Below are 24,491 nucleotides of genomic sequence, written 5' to 3'. Positions count from 1 at the left end.
CTTTAAACAATTATATTTATAAAATTTGATATTACAAATAATTATTTATCCACATATATTTTCTGTAAAGTACAAAAATGATACAAGATCCAAAATAATTTGGAAAAATAAATGAATATCACTAGAAATAATTGAAACAAATAAACACAATGTTATCTTCATAACTTATGAAAAGAAATTTTTAAGCCTCGACTGTAAATGGATATATATTAATTTTTCTCCAAACTAATTATGAAATTTAATTAGTATAATTTAGCCTCCTTACCTTACAATAGTTTAGAATTTATTATAATAAAACAAATTTTGTTTTGATCACGCCTTTATTCATTCGCAATCAGTACAAGACATTTACCAATTATAAAAAAAATTTCATAAATTAAAGTGATCGGTGCTTCTCCGCTTATAAAATTTACCATAGTCTTGATCCTTAATCGAAAAGACCAAAGCCCATGTCCTCATCCTCTGATTCAGATTCCTCCTTAGACGCTTTCTTTTCTTCTGTAATAGTAATCGAATAAAATTTACATTATAATAAGCAATTACCATTTTGACACTTTACAAATACAATTCAACAATTGGATAATAAAATTCCAGTTTATGTTGAAAAATAATTGCTTGACAACGATTGAGCGTTTACACAAATTACAATATTCATATAAATGAATACTGCTAGCTTGATTAGCTAATCGTAAGGGATAAGAAAATTTTGGTTTCTTATATTACAATTAATTAAGCTTGTATGAAACTAGATTTTCAAACTATCTCTTGCTTGAATCGATCTTTGTAAAATAGCAATAAATATTCAATCAAGAATGCATGTTAATGTATAAAACAAATCCTGTAAAGTACGGAGCTACTTTGAATATTAAATTCGTTATTTCAATTTGTTATTAAAAGCAAATCAAGCATTTAATCAAAACAACAATGAAAGTACAAATGAACATGACTCTCTTCAAATCAAAACTAACCTTTCTTTTCTTCGGCAACGGCACCTCCAGTACCACCACCAGGTGCAGCAACTACCGGAGCTGCTGCACCACCAACTGGCATCGAGCAAAGATTCTCACGACCTATATAAAACACATTGAAAATTAAATATGAAAATGTCTTAAACTGTTGTATTTTATATAAAGACAATATAAAATCAAGACGTGCCTTGAGCAATAACTTCTTCGACATTTTTGCCATTTAGTGATGAAAGAACTTTCTTAAGTTTCTCTGCATCGACTTCAATACCGACCGATGAAAGAATCTTTTCAATATCAGTCTGACTGGGAGACGATTTGCCTCCCAAAACAGCTAAGAGATACGCAGCCACGTAACGCATTCTGAAAATTATAAAATCATCAACTGCATTACTTAACTTAAAAATGTGCCGTACATTAGGTATATTTTAAATAAAGCATCAGTATAAATTAACCATCACAGATTATCAGTCGAAAGATGGTGAAAGTGAAAATCATCATGAACTTAAATGAAATTGTTGTAATTCACAAGCACGTGAGAAACAATGAGAACGTGCAAAGTTATCCGATCATATCGCTATTCATATTTATGCAATCGGTATACTTGTCAATTGATTCTAATACGTTGATTACTATTGCGACGATTAAAACAAATATTTCTTAATAATTTATAACATTTATACTTACTTTTAAGTCTTAATAGACACGAAACGTGATTCTGCTTAAGGCCAAAGCACCGAGCAAAACAGGAAGATGTTTGCCAAGTCATATATATATACCATCGACTTCCACTGCTGACAATATAAAAACACTAATTTTTCAAAATCAAGAATTCTGTGGAATGGTAATAATTGTTCTGATTTTGAAATTTCCCTAAAATATTTAAACACTTGGTAAAGAAATTCAACTATGACAATTAATATTCAATTCTTTTTAACTAAAATTGTAATTAGAAAAATTACCTATATTTTTCATCCTACATTGTTTCCTTAATTCGATTTTACATTTTATAAATGGTACCTGATACTTTACAATTGGCATTTATCTTATTTCTTTTTTCTCTTTTTTTTTCTTTTTTTTTCTTTTTGTTAATAATCAAATGTAATAAGAATCGTATAATTATTTGGCAATTCGGAGGAAGGTTTCATTATACGTAAAAGAATAAAATTGAATTTATGTATTGGTACGACTGAGTAAACATTGCTGAACAACGACAAAAATGCTTTTTACCGGGCAATGACGCCGATAAACGGTTATTTAAAATTTTGAAATTTCAATTGTCAATCATTGGTGTGCAGTTTGATGAAAGACTCACAAAAGTGTATTGCAAAAACTTGATAAATGAGGTTAATGAGCGTTTAATAGAATAGTTACGTAGATGCGAGAATAATCATAAAAATGAGGAAAAGTACGAATACAACGAGACGTCGATCTCTGTCAAATCCAGGCCGATTTTCCCAACAAGATCAAGAAAGAAATTCTTTACGAATAGATTCCAGACGATTACAAGGTGTAAAAACGAAAGATTCAAATTTCGGTGCTCAAGAAACAATGATTCCAAAGCCACGAATACGTAGTTCTTCCTCTGACAGACTCAGTGGTCTGCGAAAATCAAATCTGAGACCCACTACAGGTATATAGTTTTTTTTTTAATCGCAAATCATCATTTTGTAATTCATTTATAAATATGCTTATAAATTGTTTACTAGCTTTTAAAATTATTTTGAATGAAACATATTTTGTAGAGAATACATTAGACAATATATTAAAAACTTATGAAAATTAAAAATTGTAATGTTAAATTTTATCACTATTTAAGTATTGCATTATTATGGAGTTAGTGTATGTCAAGGCATTAATCATCTACATTTCTATTTAATCGTTTAAGGTCCTAAAACATCCATCGGGCAATACACTACAGCTTCGTCTGTAATTTCTCCAATGCCTAACAGCCGTTATACCCATGGAATTGAAGGTAATAGAGGCAGAGTATCGTATGTTGATCAAGGTAATCTTGCATCGAAAGGATATATTACCCCAATGGCAACTGGATCTCGACATATAATACCAACGAGCGATGGAAGGGGCGTTAGAGCATCTTCTGCTGAAAGAGCAAGTGCCCTTGTATCAAAAGGCACCAAAAAGGATAGTCGGCCACTTACCGATAAAAATTATCAAAATGAAATGTTAAGCAAGATAGATAATTATTTTCATTCTATTGGTCAGAGTACAATTTTAAATAATAATGGAAGTATGAAACCTCTTACTTTAAAAATATTTGTGGAGGCAACAAATCTGTTAATTAAACTTCTCGATATGAAATTATCGCTGAGCGTAGCTAATTATATCGAAGAAATTCCGAAAGTAGCCAAAAAACTTCATTATCCCGGTTTAATGAACAAGTCTTGGCTTAAAACTGCAAATACAATGCATTCCTGGCCTCATGCCATAGGTTGGATTTGCTGGCTAGTCGAATTATGCGAAGTCAAGGATTTAGCTAGTGAAATATTTACTCTTGACAGATTACCAATGATCGGAGAATCTGAAGAAGAGAAGGAAAATCGTAGAAAAATTTTCCTATTAATGATTAATTGTTATAAAGCATGGAATGAAGAAAAACCCGAGGACGAAGAGAGTATTATACAAAACTTTTTTCAAGAAGAAGCTGAAAGGAGAGGTATAAATGCTAAAACATATGAAAAAGTGCAATTGGAATTTGAGAAAGCTCAAAAGAATTTAGATGCAGAACAAGAAAAAACTAATAAGGTAAATGAAGAAATAAATGAACTACAAGAAGTACTTAGTAATATCAAGAAAGATCAACTTAAGCAACAGGAACACATTGCAGAGCAAGAAAAATACATTGAAAAGACTCTCAAAGAAATTGACCAGTTAAATAAAGATTCGTCAATGTTTATTAAAGATATTGAAAACTTAGATAACACTAAAGATGAATTGAATAATATTATAAAACAGCAACCAATGTCTGTCATCGAACGTGATGAAATAGTGAAGGTTTGCACTGAACAACAGGCTTATATTCAAAATTTTGAAGCACATTTAGAAGAAATAAAGAAGGAAGCGTATTCTTTGGATATCCGCTTGGTTTCGTCAAACACAAATCTTGTGAAATCTATATTAGCCTATAATCAAGCACTTTTTATGCAACTATCTGATTGTAATACAAATATCGATGAATTATTAATGCCAGAAAATGGAATATGTGAATCTAATTTTATGAGCAGGCTAGAAGAAAGAAAAGTCTTGATGGATAAATTCATGCAAGAGCAAAGTAACGAATTAAGTAAAAAAATGAACTTAATTGAATCTCATAATAGAGAAATAGAAGCAATGCAAACAAAAAGAGATACACTTTCGGAAAAAGTGGAAAAGAAAAAGGCTACGGAAGAGAAGCAGAAGCAGGAACTAAAAAATAAGGAGAATAAGAAACGCGAAGAAATTAAAAGATTACAGTGTAATATATCGGATTTGAATGAATCAATTGTCAAATTGACGAATGAATTAGATTCAGTTAATCAGCAATTAGCAGATTCTATTGATAAAAAAGAAGCTGTGGAGCGAAAAAATGCGCATTTAAAAGAATCTGCCAAAACATTGTTTATGCAAATGAGTAATATTTTAGATGAACACCGTAGTAAAATTAGAAATTCGCTTGAGACGTATTTAAAAAGAAAAACTTGAATAAAAAATAAAAAATATTTGTTAAATATTTTATCTGTAGGATAATTTGTAAAAATAACGTTTCAAAGAGAATTGCACAACTATAAATTATACCCTAATTCGATTTAAGCAAACAATTTAATTATGTATATAGCCATGTATTATTCAATATGCATTATAAGATCTGTATAGATTTATGATAAATATGAATCACTTTTTCTGAGAATATGTATATTTGTTCAATTCCATATATTTTACACACTTTAATGAAAAATAAATTTCTAAAAGATTTTAGAATAATCTTTCCAAACATAATTTTGATCAATATGTTAAAATTCTTCTTATTAATTATATTTGCATTTCAATATATATATATATATATATATATATAAAACTTCTATTCAGATTTACAAATTAGTCTTTATTACAAATACTTAGTTTTTAGAGTTCTATAAACAATAAAATACATTTTTTTATCTCTAATATATATGTACACAATTTTAACAGAATTTTGATCTTACTCTTCAGTCAAGCTCAGTATTTTCAATTTTATAATAACTTTAAAATTAATTTTTCTTATTTAGAATATTAAATAATATAGTTTACTAAATAATATTCATGCTTGAAAAACATATAGCTATATAGGTTTATATACTTAAAATCAGTGTTTGTATTTTAATGAATGATTTTTAATATGAATAATTAATGATTCATAGTAAACTATATTATAAACTAATTAACAAAATGACAATTAAAAATATTATATTCAACCTCTTAAATTTAAAAATTTCAAATGAATGATGGAGTTTTGAGCATTTCGAGAATTTTCAATTGTTTGTAAAATAAAAAATTGTTTCAAATATTTGAAATGCCTGAATAATTTATTAGCACATAATTTCTTGGCAAATATACATTTAACTGCAAATTTCAAATACTTGTCACTCGTTCAATGACTTTTGAAACAGCATTATAATAAGTTACTTCAATTTACAAAACGATAAGTTACATTTATTATAGGTAGACTGTAATTTTAATTATATTCGTAATTTTCTATACATTTACATGGACAAAATTAACATCGAATAGAATATGAAATATATTGATAAATTAAAGTGCATCTATAATAAATGCAAATATTTATTTCAAATTGTAACTAGTTGTCGGATAAGCCTTAATGCACTGACAATGCACAAGCAATTCCAAATACAATTTGTCATTTCAATAAAGTCATCTAGTCACGTGTCTGTCTATAATTATTTCTATAAAACACGTATCGTTATTGAGCTTACTCTTCTTACTCGACAAACAAACAAAATCCGTAAAAAGATTAATTTTTAACTTGAAATTTAAAAGGAAGCAAACAAAAAAATGCATGGAAATCCAAAACTCAAAATGCAAAAGGAAACGTATATTAATAAACACTCGACTGAAGAACGGCCTTTTGCAGCAGGCACGAAAAGGTCGCATTGACCTCCTGGCAGAGGATCTCGGCGGACTCGTCGCCGAGGGCCGCTTGAGCCGAGCTAACTCTGCCGAGCTGCACTAGGAGATCGATAGCGCCGTCGACGAGGGGCGGAAAGGCAAATCCAATCCTCGTTAGAGCCGATAAAATGGGCATGAAAAGGGAAACGCGATCCTTGGATGGCAGTGCGCCGAGCAATGTCCCTAAGGTGTTTATTGCCAATCGACAGACGCACAGAGCCTTGGGCAACGCGTATTGGACGGCTAAGTGCGAAGCGAGGTCTACGGCGAAGACCTGCTTGTCCAATTCAGGTTGGGCCATCAGCTCTGGTATCCAATCGAGGCATATGTGCATAGATGGGATCCCCGCTACTGTAACTGGTATTAGTTCTCTAGGGTAGCCCTGTGCAAATTGAAGTATTTCATTAAATTTACATTTCGCAATGGTATTTGCTTAATCATTATGTATTGGCGAAAATATGAAATGATGGCGGGTGGTGGGGGAGAGGGGGCATGAAAAATGAAATTGAGGGGAAAAGACAGAATGCAAAGGAATCGAGCGATCGATCACTTTCGCCCAAGTTACATTTATATACATCATCCTCATCGTCATCATTGACTTATCATAATAATACTCAAATTTATCAAGGCCATTGGAACGTTGAAAGAAGAGAAGAAAGCTTGTGGATAATGATAATTCATGAGCGCTTCGAGGATACTTTTCTTAGCGACATGATCATTTAAAAAAAAACAAGAATAGAAAATTTGCCATTTACCTGAAAATGAACCAATTTTGCAAGAGAAGGATCAGCGATGAAGACTTGATGGAGATAAGAACAAACAACGCTTCTTATTTCTCTGAGGGACCACATTTGACCAGCAATCGTTCTGTCCTCTTCCGTTTCGAGACATGCCTCCAATAAAATTTGTACGGCAGCACTCTCCTGGCCAGCTATTAGGGCCGTCTTAAGTTCCTCCCGTTCAACTTCGCTGGTCAATTGTCCAATTTTTTCCGTTAAAGGTCTGTCTTGCATGTGCCTGGATAACTGAGATCGAGATGCCGCCAATGTTGCTTGTAAAATTCTACAAACATAATGCACAATTATATTCCATTTAAAGTTTTGTGAACTGAGCCTATCTGTTACATTTCTCAACAGTCGGCTTCGTTTAATTTTGTTCACTATATGAACAATTTTCAAACAAAATTCAAACTCTCGATTGGTAAGTAGATTGTACGACAAAAAACTACTAATTTACATTACAACATTATGAACTTTTAAGGCCACTGAGGTATTTTATTAAAATATTTTAAAGCACGTAGGGTGTATTTCCCCTCTATCTTAAATAGAGTTATGAAAATTTCAATTTGACATGCACGAGGATCTATTTATTACCTAAGTATCACAGATAAAACAGGTGCACAGCGAAATACCCTCATATCGCAACGTAAAACTTGAAGTGGATCAAGAACGATGTTTTCTTGCGTAAGGAAAACGGTTGCCACCGCTGAATTTTCTATAAATAGTGCATTTATCGAAAGTACCCATAGGCAACGAGGCAGTACTGTATTTAACCTCAACCATACTTGCTGATAAAGTTCTGAAAAAAAGAATGAAATGTATAACTTTTTATTTATAAAGATTTTAATTACATTGTAAATGCCTGTGTGTTTGCCAATGTAAATATGAAGTGCATAGTAGCCATTAAAAATGACAATAATAGAAATATTGAGAAGATTTGACGTGTAGTAAAAAAATTCGGTGTTTTCAAATTTCAATGACTAAGGATAATACGATGGATATATACACAATGTGACAATATGCTTTGATTATACAATTCTTGATGTATAATATTTTATTTATCGCCAAGGCACTTTTGTGAAATGAGTGAATATTACAAAGATGGCTGGCACCCCGTCAAAAATAATATGTTTAAGCTTCGATCCAATGACCAAACCAGTTAAATAATGCAAACGTACCTTGTATATATCTAGGTATCCTTTCGTCCAAAATCTTTTTGAAGTACTGGACGATAGTTTTGGCATAGGGCCAAATATCGGTAGGTTTCATCGACATAAGTTGCCTAAGTAGCATACCGGTTTTCGATGGACAATTTTGTATATGATCAAATGCCTCTTTGATAGTCGACTCATTAATAACGATGGTCTCGTGATTCCTAGCACCGGTGTCAACGTTTATGGCCTCGTCGTCGAGCCAATCATCAACTAACGACAGATGGGGAAAGTGCGTCGCCAGCAACCTCAGAAGAGGAGAAAAGAGGCCTGCGTAGCTCATTTGGTCCCTCTGTACCTGCTGAAGCAGGTACTTTATAGGCAGCTCGGACAGGAACTCAGTTGAATACGACTTGACCTTCCTGCCTTGGGATATAAAACTGTGCATGTTTGCTAATCGTACGTCTTCGTACAGTAGTAAGTAGTATAGGAGCAATAATTGAGAGGTTAAAGAAGGTCGCGGTACGTCCACGACCTTCTTGCACTCGATCTCTGAATCTACGAAGCGTCCACCACCTTTCCTCTTTAAGTCAAAATTTGCTCCAAATACGCTATTTTGGAAAACCCGTCTGATCTCGTCCTCGGTAATTGGCTTGTTTGTATGCTCAACAGCCTTATTGTTGGTTACAAGAATTGAGTTGACGTACACCTCAACGAGAGCCGGTAATACCGGATGAAGGGGTGGCACACTGTCCGATATTTGGCGATAGATCCAGTTCTTTATGGGCACTTTGTGCTTGGCGAAGGCCCGCGATTTCAGTAGCTGATGTATGCAGTGGACGGGCAGGAAGCCCGGTATGTTGGCGTTAAGATTGGCAGTCACAGGCACCTTGACCGCGTGGGACGTTACCACTTGCTCCGTAAAGATCTCTTGCATGAAGATCTGCTTCATGCGAGTCAGGTTGTTTGGCCTAATAGGTATCTTCATGCCTAGAGTTGCGCAAACTAACTCGCAAATAGCCGACAATTGATTGCTGTGAAAGTGAATTGCCATGAGGAGGAGCATTTCGCCGAAGCTCGCCGATACTCCACTGGCACTCTCAAAATAGGCCTCCTCGCGAACCAGCCACTGCACCCACTCGATGCTCGGCTTTTCAAGACTATGATGACCAATCAGGGATGGACAAGCTATGAGCATGCACAGGCCTAGAGAAACGAATCTGACTCCGGCTGGGGAGGGAGGTGGGTGAGACGTCAGCAGTTTAACAATCATTGTGACCTCCTCGTCCTGGTACTTTATACCGCCAATACCACGTAGGGCACAATACAACCTCAGCAGAGCGCTAGCCTGTACTACTCTACACTCCGCTAGCTGTCCGTCCGAGCTATGTGCAGTTATCGCTTGCAATCTTCTCAGCAATTCGTCTCTCAGTGCCTGAAGGGCAGTATGCGACTCCCATTTTCTTTTCTGTCCATTTCTTATAAACATTGCGATCCACGCTCTAACCTAAAAGTCAAAAGCATTAATTGTTAATTTTAAGAATTGCCGTCATTTTTCTCCTGAAACTCATCAGAATATTGGAATATTTTGCCAAACTGACCATTAAATTATACTAGGTACAAAAATTCCTACTATACAAGCTTGAGCCACAGCTAGTACGTGGCAAAGGGCACAAAATTGAATGTATAATCCTAACCTTTGCAAATCTTTTATGCATGTGCATTATGTATTTCAATAAAGAAAAAAGAAAGAAATTTAATCGTACCTGTACATCGTTACCAAGTAGAAGACCGGAAACAAAAGCAACTATATCGCTTTCTGCCATCGAATCGTGTATACCATCATTTTCTAAACTTAAAGTTATTGCCAAAGCTGGCATCCTGCAAAGTTCAATGCACTTTGCACGTATTACAAGTGCTTGACTCGGATTCATTTGGCACAGCATCGTTAAAGTTTGAGTTCTTATACTACTTAATGCAGATTCTTCTTGTCGCTCTCCATTGGCTATTAAGAACGAACATACCTCCATAAAACAATCTGGATTATTAGCTATGATCCAACATATTATTTCAGGTCCATGTTTTATGTGCAGTAGGGTTTCGGATATGTTTGGTATGGATAAAAGATCGGGCAACTCAGCAAGAGCGATGCATATAATATAACTAATTTCTTCCATGTACACAACACTATCGAACAAGTCGGATTGTTTGATTTGAAATTCTTGATTCTTCTGAAGCTCCTGTATTTGTGACGCTATAAACAAGATTTCGCTCAGAACTAAACGAATACGTCGATTGGCATCGCTACGCTCAAATTCTAAAATGAGAGCACTTTGTAGTGATTGTGCTAAAATACTATCCGCTTGTACATTCCCCTTCTTCTGCCTAAAAAGAAGAATAATTACAATGTAAAATATAATGGAAGATGAATGGATAGCCATGCTAATGTTCAAGCTGAAGAAATTAAACAGCCAAAAGCTGTATGAAAATAATGGAATTAAGCATCGAAAGTGCATTCGAGCCAACGATCCAACCTTCATGAAAATATTAACAATATAATAAGCCGAGCCGATAAACAAAATGTCTTAAATAATGAGGCGGCAAAGCGACGAGGCGCGAGCCAACCACTTGGCCCTCAAAAAATATGGAGACTCACCGAAGTTGCTGCTCCCTTCGCACATCAATCTCGAGACTATGGAAGTCAATGGACAAAAGGGCGACCATTGAATTAACCGACTCTATCCCAGACAATATCGTGAGTATCTCCTTTCTAGCCTCGATACATTCGTTGGTAGTGTCGAGCGGCGCAATTAGGCTCATCCTAACCAAACACGGCAGGATCGGGCGAACCTCGCGCTCGGTGCACTGGGCCAGCTCCCGGGTATTCACCGTCTGTATGGCCGCGAAAACGCGCGGCGAGACCGGTGGAGTATTTTGCATCTTCCCCCCGGTGTTCATCGACGCTTTCGGAAGAAGAGGTGAAAACGAGCCGCCGCCCGCCGTGCGCGCCCGTCCCCGCCTGGCCTGGACGCGGACATCTTTTCGCACCCACTGACGTCACAAGCCCAGAGTTGCCGTAATCGAGATCGCGGAGCTGCCGTTGCGCAGCCGAACACGAGATTCTCTCGGCCGACATCGACTCTCGGCGACCCGAGGGCAAGACCCTATCGACGGCAGTCGCGAGCGTCGCCCCAGTTGATGTCGAGGACGCCGCCGGTCCAACGCGTCGCTGCACTTCGCGGCTCCGAGTAGCAAGTCCTTGGTTAGGCGCGGGGGGAGGGTGGCGTCAGCGGGAAATTTGTTTGTTTTCCGCTTCTGTCTCTTCTACCTGACCGACGCCGACGACGTTGGTAACGTTGGGACATCGATGATCGTGTCGTTCGGAGCTTACGTTATTCTTCCCTTACTCGTTTTCAGTTATCGATCGGTAGATCACATTGGCTTTAATGGATTAAGGAGATCTTCGTAGCATTAATTGTTTCGGAGAGGATGATTTCACGATATATTAATATCGAGGGCACCGATAATCTAACAAGGAAATTGTTCTATTTTTGTCGGCTTTGCTTTTATTTATAAGCACAGATAAACTAACTTCGATAAGTAAAATGGTGATAACTCCTACGTCTCGGTAACACTTAATACTAGAAATAATTTATATCCAACGTTAATAATAACTGCTTCAAGTACCTTTGCGCATTCTCGAATCTAACATTTTTTCATTTGTCAATTTTTCACTTTCACTTCGACAATTAACTCCATCTTGATATCTGGTATTACGATTTCAATAGCGACAGCGATAGCAGCAGCAGTAGCAGGCAACAACAACAACAACAACAACGACGACGACGACGACGACAAACAACGACGACGAAGACGATAATAATAATTAATAATTTACATTGTTAAAGTAAAACAATAATTAAAGTGAATTGTTTGCATATAAAATATTTTGATAAGATCAAAAATATTTTATTAAGAATTATCGCTCCTGCTTATTCATCCTAAAGTTATTTTTAAAGAATAGAAAATAATACTAAATGTATTATTTAGTAAATTGTAAATGTCATCGGTATTTCATTAATTTTATTAGTATTGATTCATCCAAGACTTTAATTTAAGACTTTTAATGCTAAGAATTGAAAAATAGTAATATTTTTAACAGCAAATATTTAAGATATAAAACTGAACATTGACTTGCAATAAAAATTTCCCTCCATCATTCTTATGTAATTATCTACAAGATAATTGTACATATTGGACTTTCGCTCTTTTGCAAATTTAACCAAACCAAACAACAAAACAATTCTTTATCAATCAAGATTCGCATTTTTGCATTAAGTTATATAGGCATTTCTTGAACAACAATTATACAAATATACTTAATACATTGTGAATAATATTATGAAAAAGTGTTTTGAATTGAAATGTAATTTTAATAACATTGTAAGAAGAATATCGTAAAAATAAATTTTAATTATATTAAAAAATTATAAGAGGTGAAAATTGTAGAGATCCCATTTCCACGATTATACCATTATAAATTCGCATGAAAAGCACATTCATTCAATACTTCAAGAATTTATAAATCTTAGTAAGCAAATGTCATTCCAATATTCCTAATTAATTTAATTGCTCTTAAAAACTGAATTATTATATTCCTTTATAACAATACATTATTTATATCGTTTTTTAATTTATAATTAATTCAATTTAATCAACAGATCGTGAAGTTTAAATTTTTTGATATGAATTTCAGCAATACGATTTTATCAAATAATCGCACTGTATTCATAAATTACTAATGATTTATAAAAATATTGAATTGCCATTCCTATATCGCATTACATACAATGGAATATAATAATTCATTCTGTTCAAATTAAGACTCGCATGTAAGTCTTGTAAATACTTTATATATATATGTTTTTAGCACTAGAATATTAAATTAATATTATTACATTATATACATTAATCATAAATCGCTTTACCTTTTCATTACAAATACTTTATCTATGATTTATTTACATTGATTATGATTCATCTCAATTTTCATTATCATTTATTAAAGAATTATATCTTTTTAAGCCGATTGATAGTATTACTTTAATACTTTATTCTATTTTTATTATATATTAACCATGTCAAATTTACTTACTATGCTAATCTGACTCCTGATATTATTTATCACTAATTGAATTTTAATTATAATTACTAACATAAAATTATTAGAATGGCAGTCTGCTTCCTTAAAGTATTGAATATGTAAAGCATTGGAATGACGTCTTTCATTGATTATAAAGCGATCTCTATAAGTATGCGTGACATCGTCTGGGAATGTCCAGGTTATTTGTTATGTATCTTTAGGTTCGAAACACGTGCTTTTAATAATTAAATGCTTAAAATCAGGAGAGTTTATTACTCTTAGGATTTTTTATTTTTTTCATACTAAACTAAATCTATCTCAATATCAAATCCATCGCATAGCCATCAATATTGTTTAATTGTAAAATAGTTAATATAAAATTTATATATGAAAATTTATTTCATATATAATATCTTCATTTGTCTCCGTACTGGGGCAATGAACAAATACACTCTCATACCGCTGACCTTCTTTAATAACAAACGATAGCTTATTATTCATATACTTAAACTCATTACCCGTAATATTATTTCTCTCTAGACTACGTGAAATCTATATTATTTATTTATCTAATTCTAAAATAAAAATGTATATTTATCTAAGCCAATCCATTAATTATTGAATTACGATCGTGTCTAAGATAGTTCATTTATTAGTGAATTTGCTTTTGTAAAATATAATTTCAACATTTTCCTTATTATAGTCTTGTTTATATATATATATATATTTACTCTCAAACTGTTATTTTTCGTAGGACTGACGATTATGCTCGCATACACGCTACATCTGTACTTGATTAATCAGCACACTGTTACAAATGTTAAAAAGTATATATATATATATATATCTTGTGCCTATATATTGATATAGATATATTGATATATGAATAAATAACGTTATAAATGATAAATAAATCCGTTACCCAGGAATACATTAATAAAACTGAGATAAATTCACTAACTAAAACTAAATCCAGATATTTTATTATAAAAAATAAATAATTTAATATAAAGGACTATTTAAAGAATAGCAGATTCTTTTAACCTTTCAATTTATTACTTTTTTAAAGCACCAACAAGCCTGTTAAATAACGCTGTATAACTGTTTTTATCATATACAATATATGTATTTGTAATATATATATATATATATATATATATATATATATATATATATATAGGGACGACATTCAACAATCTTTTATTTTTAAAAATATACTTATAAAATATAGTATAATTATAGTCAGAAGCTTATTCTTAACTAATAATACATAAAATATTTTAAAATTTAATTTGTAAAAAAAATGATTATGTGTAATAATTGAATTATTGCAAATTGTGTTTAAATGCATGGGTATTAAAAATCTGATACTACTCCATAGAATGATACAAATTCATGATATTATTAGAAAAAAATAATTATCAAAAAATTATTCACGATGATTACAATTATTTCATAATTACTATCACCTACAATCATAAAATTCAAATGAATAAACAGAAATTTGTAATAATATTGACTTATTATTCGAATGGATTCGGAAAAAAAAGTATGTAGTTAGTACATTGTTAAAAAAAAAACTATGTGGATTTCATTCATCTTCCATTATTATACATTCATTTATGAATTTATTTAAAGAGATCATACAATTTGACTACACACAGTAAAAAATTATACAAGGCTTTCAAAATTGTACATTTTACGAGTTTTACTGGTACATGTAGTTAAATTAGAATCGTGTTTAATCTTACAAGCGTTGTTCGAATATATATTTTTCCGAGCAATTACAGAAACTTTAGAAATAGAAGCATAAATAATACTTGAAATACTACATTTATTGGTATTAAATGGGATTTATTTTATAAAATAATATATAAATTATAAAATAAATTTCAAAATCTATATTCGGGAATGAAATAAAAAATGACCATTCATTATTTCTACGGAATATTTTGCATTTTTAAGTCTTTCGATTTCAAAGTCTCCTATATTTTCTAATTTTTAAATGTTATGGTAATAACAAATTTTTCGTCCATGTTTATAGAATGTGTATTGTAGAAAATAACAAACTTGATTGTAATCTAATGATTTAACCTATATTTGTGTTCGTTTCTTTCGAAAATTCAATATTTAAGTATTTTATGTGTACTTGAATATCTATTTAATATAAATAAACATGCAAAAGTATTGTAATAGTCATGAACTGAAAATAGTATGTAAAATTTATTTAACATTTACCATTCTAAGCTTTATAAATTAAAAATACGTAGCTAAAATTAAAAACTAATGAAATTATTTAATCTTACAATTTAATTCTGTTACAGTTATGAGAATTTAAAAAATTAAATCGTTTGCATGTATACATATATTATAGATAATTTTTATATGCAAGGCGCTTGTTTAATTTTTGTAAATATGTTATTAAGCTTATAATAATTTTTTTTTTTCCCACTTTTAAATGATATGCTTACCACATTTTACAGAATCACAGTTCGACAGTTGTTTATAATTTTGTGTTATAAATATTTTTCATACTTTGCAACTTTTATATATAATTTATTGATTTCATATTTTTCGAATTCTAAGAAATAACGTAGCCAATACATAAATCCAATTAATTAAATAACTTATATTTAACGTTCATTCTAGCAAATTTTTAAAAAATTGTATATTATTGTATCGTACAAATTTATACATTTATTTTTTCTATTCAAATTCTGATTGTAATCGTCTTAATTTATTTTGATCTTAATCCTAAAAAGATGCTTCATTGTTATATATCATAAAGTAAAAAAAAAAAAGAAAAGAAAAAAATAAAGATTTCTTACAAAAATCTGTACAAAATGATTTGTATATTAACTTCAATCAGATAAATGTGTCTGTAAATTAGGTGAGAAACTTATAAAATACTTTTTTTTTCTTTTATAAAATTGTAATTTGTAGTACAAAATCATATGATTACCATAATTATCATAGTTTCAAACATTTATTATCAATAAGAATTGCAGAAGAAAAACATTACTTCTATTAATCTGTTAAACAGCATACGTATAATTGATCAAATTTGCAATCCTTATTAGTCATAGAATAATCGAAATAGTCAATGCAGTTTAAGCTTTCTTCAGATGAGTCTATTTTGATATTTAAAATCGATTCGTTGCATATACATAATTTTATATTCTAATTGTGGATATACACACGCACACGTACGCGCACGCGCACACGCGTGAAAATATATAAAATGAGCATAATTATAGGTAAACAATACTTTAATTTTCTTAACCGCTTTGATTTACGATGAAAAGTAACTCAGTATACAATGTTTTATTTGTACAATTATATATAATGATCTGAAATACTACGACAAATCGAAATCTACACAAGAACCTTGTATTTTCAAATTAAATTTTATTATGTAATAAGTAAAACTAAAAGAAATATTCAATCTATTAAAGTTTTATAGTAGCGATCCATTATAATTCGTGACAAGTTTATTAGTTTTTCATAAAGAAAATGATATTAAATTTAAGCTAAACATTTCGCTCCTATATAAACAAGAATTATATAAATGTTGTTAACTGTTCTAAATTTAATTGGAGTAAAGATTTACTTCAAAGCACAATGGGCATGGTTGCGTGAGCGCTGTGCCAACACGATCCCGTCTGGAGCAACTAGTAAATCTGTATTTATTCGACATGCTTATCCGACTAAAGACTTACTTCATTTGCAATAAAAAAATGCATTGATTCGAACCTAAGCGCAAGTCCGTTACTCGGGTAAAAATTTTATATACAGCAGGAAATAATAAATAATAATAATAACAATAACAATAATAACAATAACGATAGTAATAATAATGTTGATGATAATAACAATAACAAGAACAACGATAACAACAACAACAATGACGACGACGACGACGACGACGACGACGACGACGACGACGACAACAATAATAATAATAATAATAATAATAATAATAATAATAATAATAATAATAATAATAATAATAATAATAATAATAATAATAATAATAATAATAACAATAATAATAATAACAATAACAATAATAATAACAACAATAACAATAACAATAATAATAACAACAATAATAATAATAATAATAATAATAATATTTATTGTTGCTTTCGTATAAATAAATAAGATTTTTTTTTCTCATACGTCTTAAAAGAACAAGTTTTAATGATTTATCGCATTTATTCCCGATTCACCACTCCAATTACCTATATCCTTATCTAATATTGTTCAGATACTTAAATTCACATTCGCTATTTCGCAATTCTGCTAATGATTTTCTATTTGACTTCGCCACACATTAACAGGTAAGGATAATCTCAATTAATTTTATCAAATGTCGTTCTTTTCATACAGCATATTGTTATTCATTTTATATTTGGTAAAAGTAATATTATTTGTAAACGCGTTTGTTTTTTCTTCGAAATTACTGACAAAAATTCTTCATGCCATTTATATGTTCTTTTCTTCTCTTTGCTCTTTTCTATTGCTATTTTGAAACGTAGTCGTAATTTGTACTTCTTTTCGAAATTCAAAAGCATTTCAATGAACTCTATAACCATTTTATCGAAAGAAATTCTTACGAATTTCCAAAGGCCAGCATTGATAAACGCGTTAAATGACAGCTTGAAATTATGAAAACAAGGATGCCACGAATGCCAACAAAGCATGGATCTTTAGCGATGTATCCTCTAAATTGTATCCTACTGAGCGATCGATGGCGAGGATCGTCGCATTTTACTACCAATCTATTACCAAGAATTGCGTTCTCAGTTGAAAAACCAGAGGTAATAATTATATAAGAACAAAGATAATCATTCATAACAAATGTATTGGACGCGTGTCGAGGGTCGCGTTCACGCAATATCAAGTGAATAATCACTCGACCAAAAATATAAAAAGCGAGCAATCGCGCGTCTCCTTTTAAAGGAGCTGCCACAAACTGCCAATCAATCTTTATAATCAAGTGCATTAAGATCCGAGATTCACCGCGGACCTTAACCACATCCGCCCTGGCTTCCGCTCCCTCACTTGAAGAACTGCTTCATCTGCGAGGTCTGGTGCTTCATGCTATACTGAGCGTTCTCCGCCTTCTTCATGAGCGAGTCGAGCTTATCGAGGTGCGACTCGACCTTGGCATTGAGATCGGGCTTCCTGGCCATAACTGGGTACGGCTTATCCTCGCACTCCCGCTCGGTCTCTGACTCGACCTGCGCCTCCTCCTGCTGCTGCTCGGATGCCGTCGACTGGTCGGACCTCGAACCGGACTGCGATTGGACGCGCGCCTTCAGCAATGTGCCCAAGCTGCCGCAAACCGTCTGGAAAACGAAACGAATTGGCTGTCATGCCGGCTTAAGAACGTTTGACGATACTTTGGCGATAAGAGCTTGGAGGATTGGGGCGGAATTTTTGCAATTGTGTCGATCGAGCGAATTCTTATTCGTCGGTCGATTATTATTACGCAATCAAGCTCGCGGCTTTAACGGTCGCTTCCGATGCCGAGACTAACAAAATCTATAGGATACATCTAGCCATATCTAGCACGTTATTCCATACGACAGACATAAATTAATCATTGGATAAGGATTCATTGCTACGAATGAATTATATTAGAAAATAATGAAATGCAATCAAATAAATTCGTGTATGAATATCTACTATTTAGCTCCTGGCAAAGTTGCTTGTAATGTTATTTCAATAATTATAGCTATTAATCGATTCAGCCAGTTGCCATGATCTTATCTCTGAAGTTTAAGAGAGAGAGAGAGAGAGAGAGAGAGAGAGAGAGAAATAAAAAAGCTTATTTTATAAAATCCTTTCTACAGCGTCAAATGAATTTCTCCATTATTCACAAGATATTCTAATGAGAATAATCTTCAATATTGTTTTATAAAGATATTACAGAATATAGCATACGCGAAATTTATTGCGACTCATATTTAATACCTCGATTTATTCTGTCACCGAGTACTAAGAATAATAATTTAATAATACTATAAACTGATGTGCTATACTGTTCTACATAGCTCTGCAATGTAATCTGCAAGCTTAATACTAAGTAACAAAGAACAAAGGTCTTATTCAAAACAAAACTCTAAATTCGTTTAATTTTCTATGAGGTAAATTTATCTGTAATTAAGATAATTTTCGTAAAATATCGCTTTTGTAAACAAACACAAGTTATCAAATTGAAAATTTTATTATAGTTTTGAATAAAATGATTTGTTAATTACTTTGTCGTTGCGGATTTTATACGAATATGTTCGTATAAACTTTCAATTGAGGATTTATAATGATATTAAATTTATCCTCGATATTCGTTATTTCATATTAGCCGATAATGGTAAAATACAATGTACAACATAAGACTTTTGCAATTTAAGAATAAGGAAGAAATTAGCGGAATTTAAAAGAATAGCTTTTCTTGTAAAATTGTAAGAAAATCATTGTAATATTATTTATATATATATATATATTATTACTAATATTATTTATGTATAATATTAGTTATCGTTATAATTCTTATTAAATGTATATAATCGAATAAGCACTGCAATAATATTCGAACCAAAAAACCTATTAAATGAAATAATCCTAGTTAAATTAAAATATAATCATTCAAGTATGATGATCTTTTACATTTGTACATAAATATTGTTATATAAAATTTGTCCATAAAAATGGTGAATTAAAAGTATAAAAGAGTTGTCATAAATTCTTTCGAAAATAAACAATTGATAATAAAATATGCATATATAAATGTATTTGTTATGTTCTTGTACATTTTTTAATATTTCTTTGGTAAATAATTTCTATTTGAGAGAAAAAAAACTTGCTTCGTTTCCCCGTAAAAATAATGTATTAAAAATATCTCTGTGCAAACATTAATTTTTTTTTTTTTTTTATTTAAATATTTTATACCAGAAATTCACTTATATCAATAAACTGAAAATTTAGTTGGAATTTTATTTTGCATTACATAAAATAAAAATTAAAACTTATTAATAATAATTATGACGGTCAATATAATAGTAATAGTATAATACATTATTATAAACTATTATAAATTCCTATAAAAAATACGGTTGGCCTCTAAGATATAAAGATATTATTAATGAAATTTGATCTTTTTTAAAAAATTTCAAATTCTCACTGCCGAAAATTCTATTTCACATAATAAAATGTTGTTTATTGTATATATTTTTCATCTACTCTTAATTATTATCACAACTTTATTCATATAATAAAATTGAAAATATGTACATGTCACTTTTTATAATTTTTTTCTTCACTTTCAAACAGTTATTATAATTTAAGTTAATTAATTGTGTTCATTGTTGTTGTGCGTATTTTGTTGTTTGTTGTTTTTGTATTTGTTTTACAATTGTTTGTAACTGTGAAATGATGATATTCATTTATGGTGAAATTAAAACTGATGATGAAACTATGATGAAATTAAAACTCTCTTTTTTTTTTTAAATAAAAACCTTTTTACTAAATGTTTGATTATTTTAATTAAATCATTCATTTACGTTTTTGTCAATATAAAAGCTTCATTTACACATGTAATTTTAAAGTCTATTTTTGGCATTCTATTTATTAACGAATTATTAAAAAGTTTTACTATAATCAATAAAGTTTAACATACATATAACAGTTATTAATATTCGTCTTCTAAACTTTTTATTAAAGTTTTAATATTCAGGGAAATAAAAAATATTAATTATTAAATAAAATTCACATATTAATTCATTAAAATGCTTCTTTAAATACAATAAATTTTTCTCCCTTCTTTCTGTATTAATTATTAAATTATTAATAATATGTGTTATTACAAATATATCTATATACAGTAAAAGTAAATTGTATTATTAGTATTTTGACATATTGCAAATAATCGTGTTCATATACAAAAATTATGAAAAGAAAGACTTTCATTAAATATTCACTTTTCCACATGCTATTGTTAATGATTTGTTAAAAATTTTTAACATATCGTTTGCATTTCTTGTAAAATACCAAAATTATTTGTTTTTATCGTTTGTTTGAATTGCCATACAGCAAGAGTTAACTAGTTAGTAAAGTTTTATTGATGATCATTAGGTTTTCTTTTTAATTGTCTTTTATAAAAGATAACAGCAATTGTTTATGTATCTATTATCATGTTCAATTTGAAAAATACAATATAGAATTTTTTGTACAAATTCGATTATAGTTTGTAATTGTTAAAAATATTTAATATTTGAAATGTTTTAAATAGAAAATTTTAATTTCTTCAATTTTATGATGTGTTAGCTAAATATTATAAATCTCTAACTGTAAAATAAAAATGTATAAGCTGCATATTTTAAAACATATATTAATTTTAACTTACCTTGAATTTATTGATTTTCTTCTGTGTTGCACTTAAGATAGTATTTAATTCATCTAATCCTCCGGAAATGTGTCTCATATTTTCATCATTTTCACTTAATTCCTGAAAGGTAATTAATATAAGAATTATGTGTGACAAATATGAGAACAAATAATTTTACACAATTGAAATAATTTCTAAAATTATTAGGATAAGAATATTTTCCTATAAAAACTAAATTTGAAAATTAATTAACATTATTTGCGAAAATATTACTTTAATGTAAAATTATTAAAGGAAAATTAATGAACAATATTATGATTAGAAAATTAATGGCAATATTTTTTATCATTAAAAATCGTTCAAATATCTGAAATTATTTTACTCAATTTATACATACAATATGGAATTGTGAGAAAATTTAATCGTAGATAGTATGTATAAAAAAAAATGAAATATTTATATAACGCACGTAGAGCTAAATACTCTTGTAGAACTTGAATTTTACTAAATTCAATACAAACAATAAAAAAATAGTAATTAAAATCAATGTTTGTATACACATTGTTCGTAATATTCATTCTGAATATGAATTTATAATAATATTTTTAAATGTAAAGAATAATAGCAATGCTAATAAAACCATAATGATTTTACACAATTTTCTACATGTTTTAAAAAAATTTAATTTTCCTTATTTTAGCAAACGAATGCCCTTTTTTTAAATATTTTTGGTCTTCAATCATTAACTTTAACATTTATTTCAATGGAAAAATATATTCTATTACATATAAACACTACTCTTCTAATATAAATAAATTAATATTTAATAAATAATAATATTCAGTAAATAGTATTTAATATATATATATATATATATATATATATATATACATTCATTAAAAAATTAAATAAATTAAGTACTACATTGATAAACAATAATAAACTTTAATAAACTAATTATTTATATAACATTAATAAGCATAAATTATTTTAATACTTTATATGAATATAAACCACAAATATTTTAATAGTATTATTAGGGTTAATAGAGTAATATTGGTTATACAGTTTTATTATAATGTTGCCGTAATAATTGTAAGAGTATTAATTATTTGAAAAAGAGGATATCAATACAAATTATTGATTTTCAAGGAAAATATTGCAAGTAGATTTTTTATGTCATATTTTTTTAATTTTATTGAAGAAGGAAAATTTTAATAACCATTTTTTATTCATAATGCTAATTTAAGACCAATAATAATTATTAATATATATATATATATATATATATATATATATATATATGTACATAATTAAGACAAAAATTATCTTTTCTATAAAAATGATACTAATTACAACTTTAAAATATTAATCATAGTATTACAAATCGTTAATAGAAAAGTATTTGAAATATTTTTTTGAAATTCTTTTCTCTCTATTTTATCTTCATCATATTTGAATTATTAATTATATATTCATGTATTAATCATTGATAACATTAATTATAAATAATAAAAAATAATACTAGTTAAAATAGGTAATGTATTAATAAAATTTTTTTTTCTTAATAAAGAAAAACATTTTTAAAAATTGATATTAATAATATATTAAAATTAAAAAATAACTATAATTGCGAATTCAAACATTGATAAATATTAACTGCTTAGCCATTTGTATTTGTAAATAATTAGTTAGATAAATATGCGCATGTTATGTCATGATATATGTGTAATTTTTATTAATTAATATAGTTAGTTGGAAAGTATAAAATATAAAAATAGCTAAATGTCAAGATAAATATATTTATTTTACACAAAATTAATTTTTCTTTGACATATAGATGTAATTATTTCCATTGACATATAGATTATAATCTTATCAATTTGAAGAAACTTTGTAGAAAAATAAAAAGTACTTTAAAATTTGTAGTGAGAAGGCTTAATAACCTATAAGTTAATTTTCAGATTATTTTACAAATTTTTCACTAGCTGCATAGTTATGTCGTTCAAACGTATCGATAATCACTGTGTTCCCATTTAAAATTGCTAGTAAGGAGCGCTCGATGAGGATTGACGACTAAAGGAAAGAAAAATCGCGCGCCGCCTATCAAAGAATTCTCGCCTTGGTTTGCTCTCGCATAAATAGTCCCACGAGAAAGACATTCGCCACCAAGTGTCCGAAGATACCGATTCGGACTTGGCTTTGGCTACTTTTCGAGAAGACGAGTCATAGCGAAGGCCACTTAATCTTAGTAATAGTTCGAGCGGAAAGATCACCTGAGCAACGGCGTCTTCGTGCGCCTCAGTCTCGACGGCTTCCCTCTGGCACTCCTCGCTGGCCAGCCATTCGGCCTCTGAGGGTGTCTGCAGTCCCAGCAGTTCGGCCCTCTGACACGCATGCAGATAGCCCTTGGAGAGCGGTGCCGAGGCCTCGTCGGCCATCCTAATCTCAATTACCCGGAGCTCGTGAGCTCTAATCCCCAGCGGTCGAGGTTCCTTGGTAGCCACTGTAGCGTCCGAGCTCGTTCATCAGGTTACTTTGCGCAGACTCGAGGGCTTGACTGCGCCACCACCGATGCGCGAACATCGATATTCCCTCATCCCTAATGTCTCTCCTCTCTCTCTCCCCTCTCGCTCAATCGCTCTCTCTCTCTCTCTCTCTCTCTCTCTCCCCCCCCCCTCCTTTCCATTCCTTTCGTGCACCTATTATTTTTCTTCTCTCTCATTACGCTCTTAGACGCGGGGGAGTTAATCCTAGCCGGCAATGTTAGAATACAGAGACACATGAATTAGCTACTATTATAGGATTCCACTCGCTCAAGGTGATTAAAGAGTTCTTTGACTTAATGAACAGTTTTATTTGTATCGGCGCGTAGAATTGAGTTATTTACCGTACAAA

The 24,491-nt window shown here is 30.4% G+C and overlaps 4 protein-coding genes across 4 annotated transcripts; 1 reads left to right on the top strand and 3 right to left on the bottom strand.

Moving 5' to 3' along the window:
• Window positions 1-301: 301 nt before the first annotated feature.
• RpLP2 (ribosomal protein LP2) lies at window positions 302-1,750 on the bottom strand. Its single transcript, XM_011499312.1, has 4 exons — window positions 1,653-1,750; window positions 1,156-1,328; window positions 969-1,070; window positions 302-498 (listed from the first exon to the last, which is right to left on the bottom strand). Exons 2-4 carry the CDS (start codon window positions 1,325-1,327, stop codon window positions 428-430), a joined length of 345 nt encoding a protein of 114 aa, XP_011497614.1. The 5' UTR covers window position 1,328; window positions 1,653-1,750; the 3' UTR covers window positions 302-427.
• A 360-nt stretch (window positions 1,751-2,110) lies between these two features.
• Ndc80 (kinetochore protein Ndc80) lies at window positions 2,111-4,667 on the top strand. The gene is made up of 2 exons (XM_011499389.1): window positions 2,111-2,598; window positions 2,854-4,667. The coding sequence occupies exons 1-2, from the start codon at window positions 2,364-2,366 to the stop codon at window positions 4,665-4,667; spliced, it is 2,049 nt and encodes a 682-aa protein (XP_011497691.1). The 5' UTR covers window positions 2,111-2,363.
• A 1,248-nt stretch (window positions 4,668-5,915) lies between these two features.
• On the bottom strand, window positions 5,916-11,269 carry IntS2 (integrator complex subunit 2). Its single transcript, XM_011499311.1, has 6 exons — window positions 10,715-11,269; window positions 9,825-10,443; window positions 8,086-9,565; window positions 7,502-7,706; window positions 6,884-7,190; window positions 5,916-6,510 (listed from the first exon to the last, which is right to left on the bottom strand). Exons 1-6 carry the CDS (start codon window positions 11,014-11,016, stop codon window positions 6,058-6,060), a joined length of 3,366 nt encoding a protein of 1,121 aa, XP_011497613.1. The 5' UTR covers window positions 11,017-11,269; the 3' UTR covers window positions 5,916-6,057.
• A 6,848-nt stretch (window positions 11,270-18,117) lies between these two features.
• On the bottom strand, window positions 18,118-24,200 carry LOC105361984 (uncharacterized). The gene is made up of 3 exons (XM_011499310.1): window positions 23,870-24,200; window positions 21,612-21,713; window positions 18,118-18,555 (listed from the first exon to the last, which is right to left on the bottom strand). Exons 1-3 carry the CDS (start codon window positions 24,032-24,034, stop codon window positions 18,265-18,267), a joined length of 558 nt encoding a protein of 185 aa, XP_011497612.1. The 5' UTR covers window positions 24,035-24,200; the 3' UTR covers window positions 18,118-18,264.
• Between the last annotated feature and the right edge of the window lie 291 nt (window positions 24,201-24,491).

The sequence above is a fragment of the Ceratosolen solmsi genome, unplaced genomic scaffold, assembly GCF_000503995.2.
Source record: "Ceratosolen solmsi marchali unplaced genomic scaffold, CerSol_1.0 scaffold2, whole genome shotgun sequence".
Lineage (NCBI taxonomy): Eukaryota > Metazoa > Arthropoda > Insecta > Hymenoptera > Agaonidae > Ceratosolen > Ceratosolen solmsi.
This window is presented reverse-complemented; position numbering and strand designations above follow the sequence as displayed.

What these genes read in the sequence shown, in the direction of transcription:
- RpLP2 (XM_011499312.1), bottom strand. Translation starts at nt 1,327, where the DNA reads ATGCGTTACGTGGCTGCGTATCTCTTAGCTGTTTTGGGAGGCAAATCG. An exon ending in CGAAGAAGTTATTGCTCAAG is followed by an intron (nt 1,071 to 1,155) that starts GCACGTCTTGAT and finishes TGTTTTATATAG; the next exon opens with GTCGTGAGAATCTTTGCTCG. An exon ending in CGTTGCCGAAGAAAAGAAAG is followed by an intron (nt 499 to 968) that starts GTTAGTTTTGAT and finishes TTACTATTACAG; the next exon opens with AAGAAAAGAAAGCGTCTAAG.
- Ndc80 (XM_011499389.1), top strand. Translation starts at nt 2,364, where the DNA reads ATGAGGAAAAGTACGAATACAACGAGACGTCGATCTCTGTCAAATCCA. An exon ending in AAATCTGAGACCCACTACAG is followed by an intron (nt 2,599 to 2,853) that starts GTATATAGTTTT and finishes TAATCGTTTAAG; the next exon opens with GTCCTAAAACATCCATCGGG.
- IntS2 (XM_011499311.1), bottom strand. Translation starts at nt 11,016, where the DNA reads ATGAACACCGGGGGGAAGATGCAAAATACTCCACCGGTCTCGCCGCGC. An exon ending in TACTTGGTAACGATGTACAG is followed by an intron (nt 9,566 to 9,824) that starts GTACGATTAAAT and finishes TTTGACTTTTAG; the next exon opens with GTTAGAGCGTGGATCGCAAT. An exon ending in CAAAATTGGTTCATTTTCAG is followed by an intron (nt 6,511 to 6,883) that starts GTAAATGGCAAA and finishes CAATTTGCACAG; the next exon opens with GGCTACCCTAGAGAACTAAT.
- LOC105361984 (XM_011499310.1), bottom strand. Translation starts at nt 24,034, where the DNA reads ATGGCCGACGAGGCCTCGGCACCGCTCTCCAAGGGCTATCTGCATGCG. An exon ending in ACGAAGACGCCGTTGCTCAG is followed by an intron (nt 21,714 to 23,869) that starts GTGATCTTTCCG and finishes ATTACCTTTCAG; the next exon opens with GAATTAAGTGAAAATGATGA. An exon ending in AGAAAATCAATAAATTCAAG is followed by an intron (nt 18,556 to 21,611) that starts GTAAGTTAAAAT and finishes TTCGTTTTCCAG; the next exon opens with ACGGTTTGCGGCAGCTTGGG.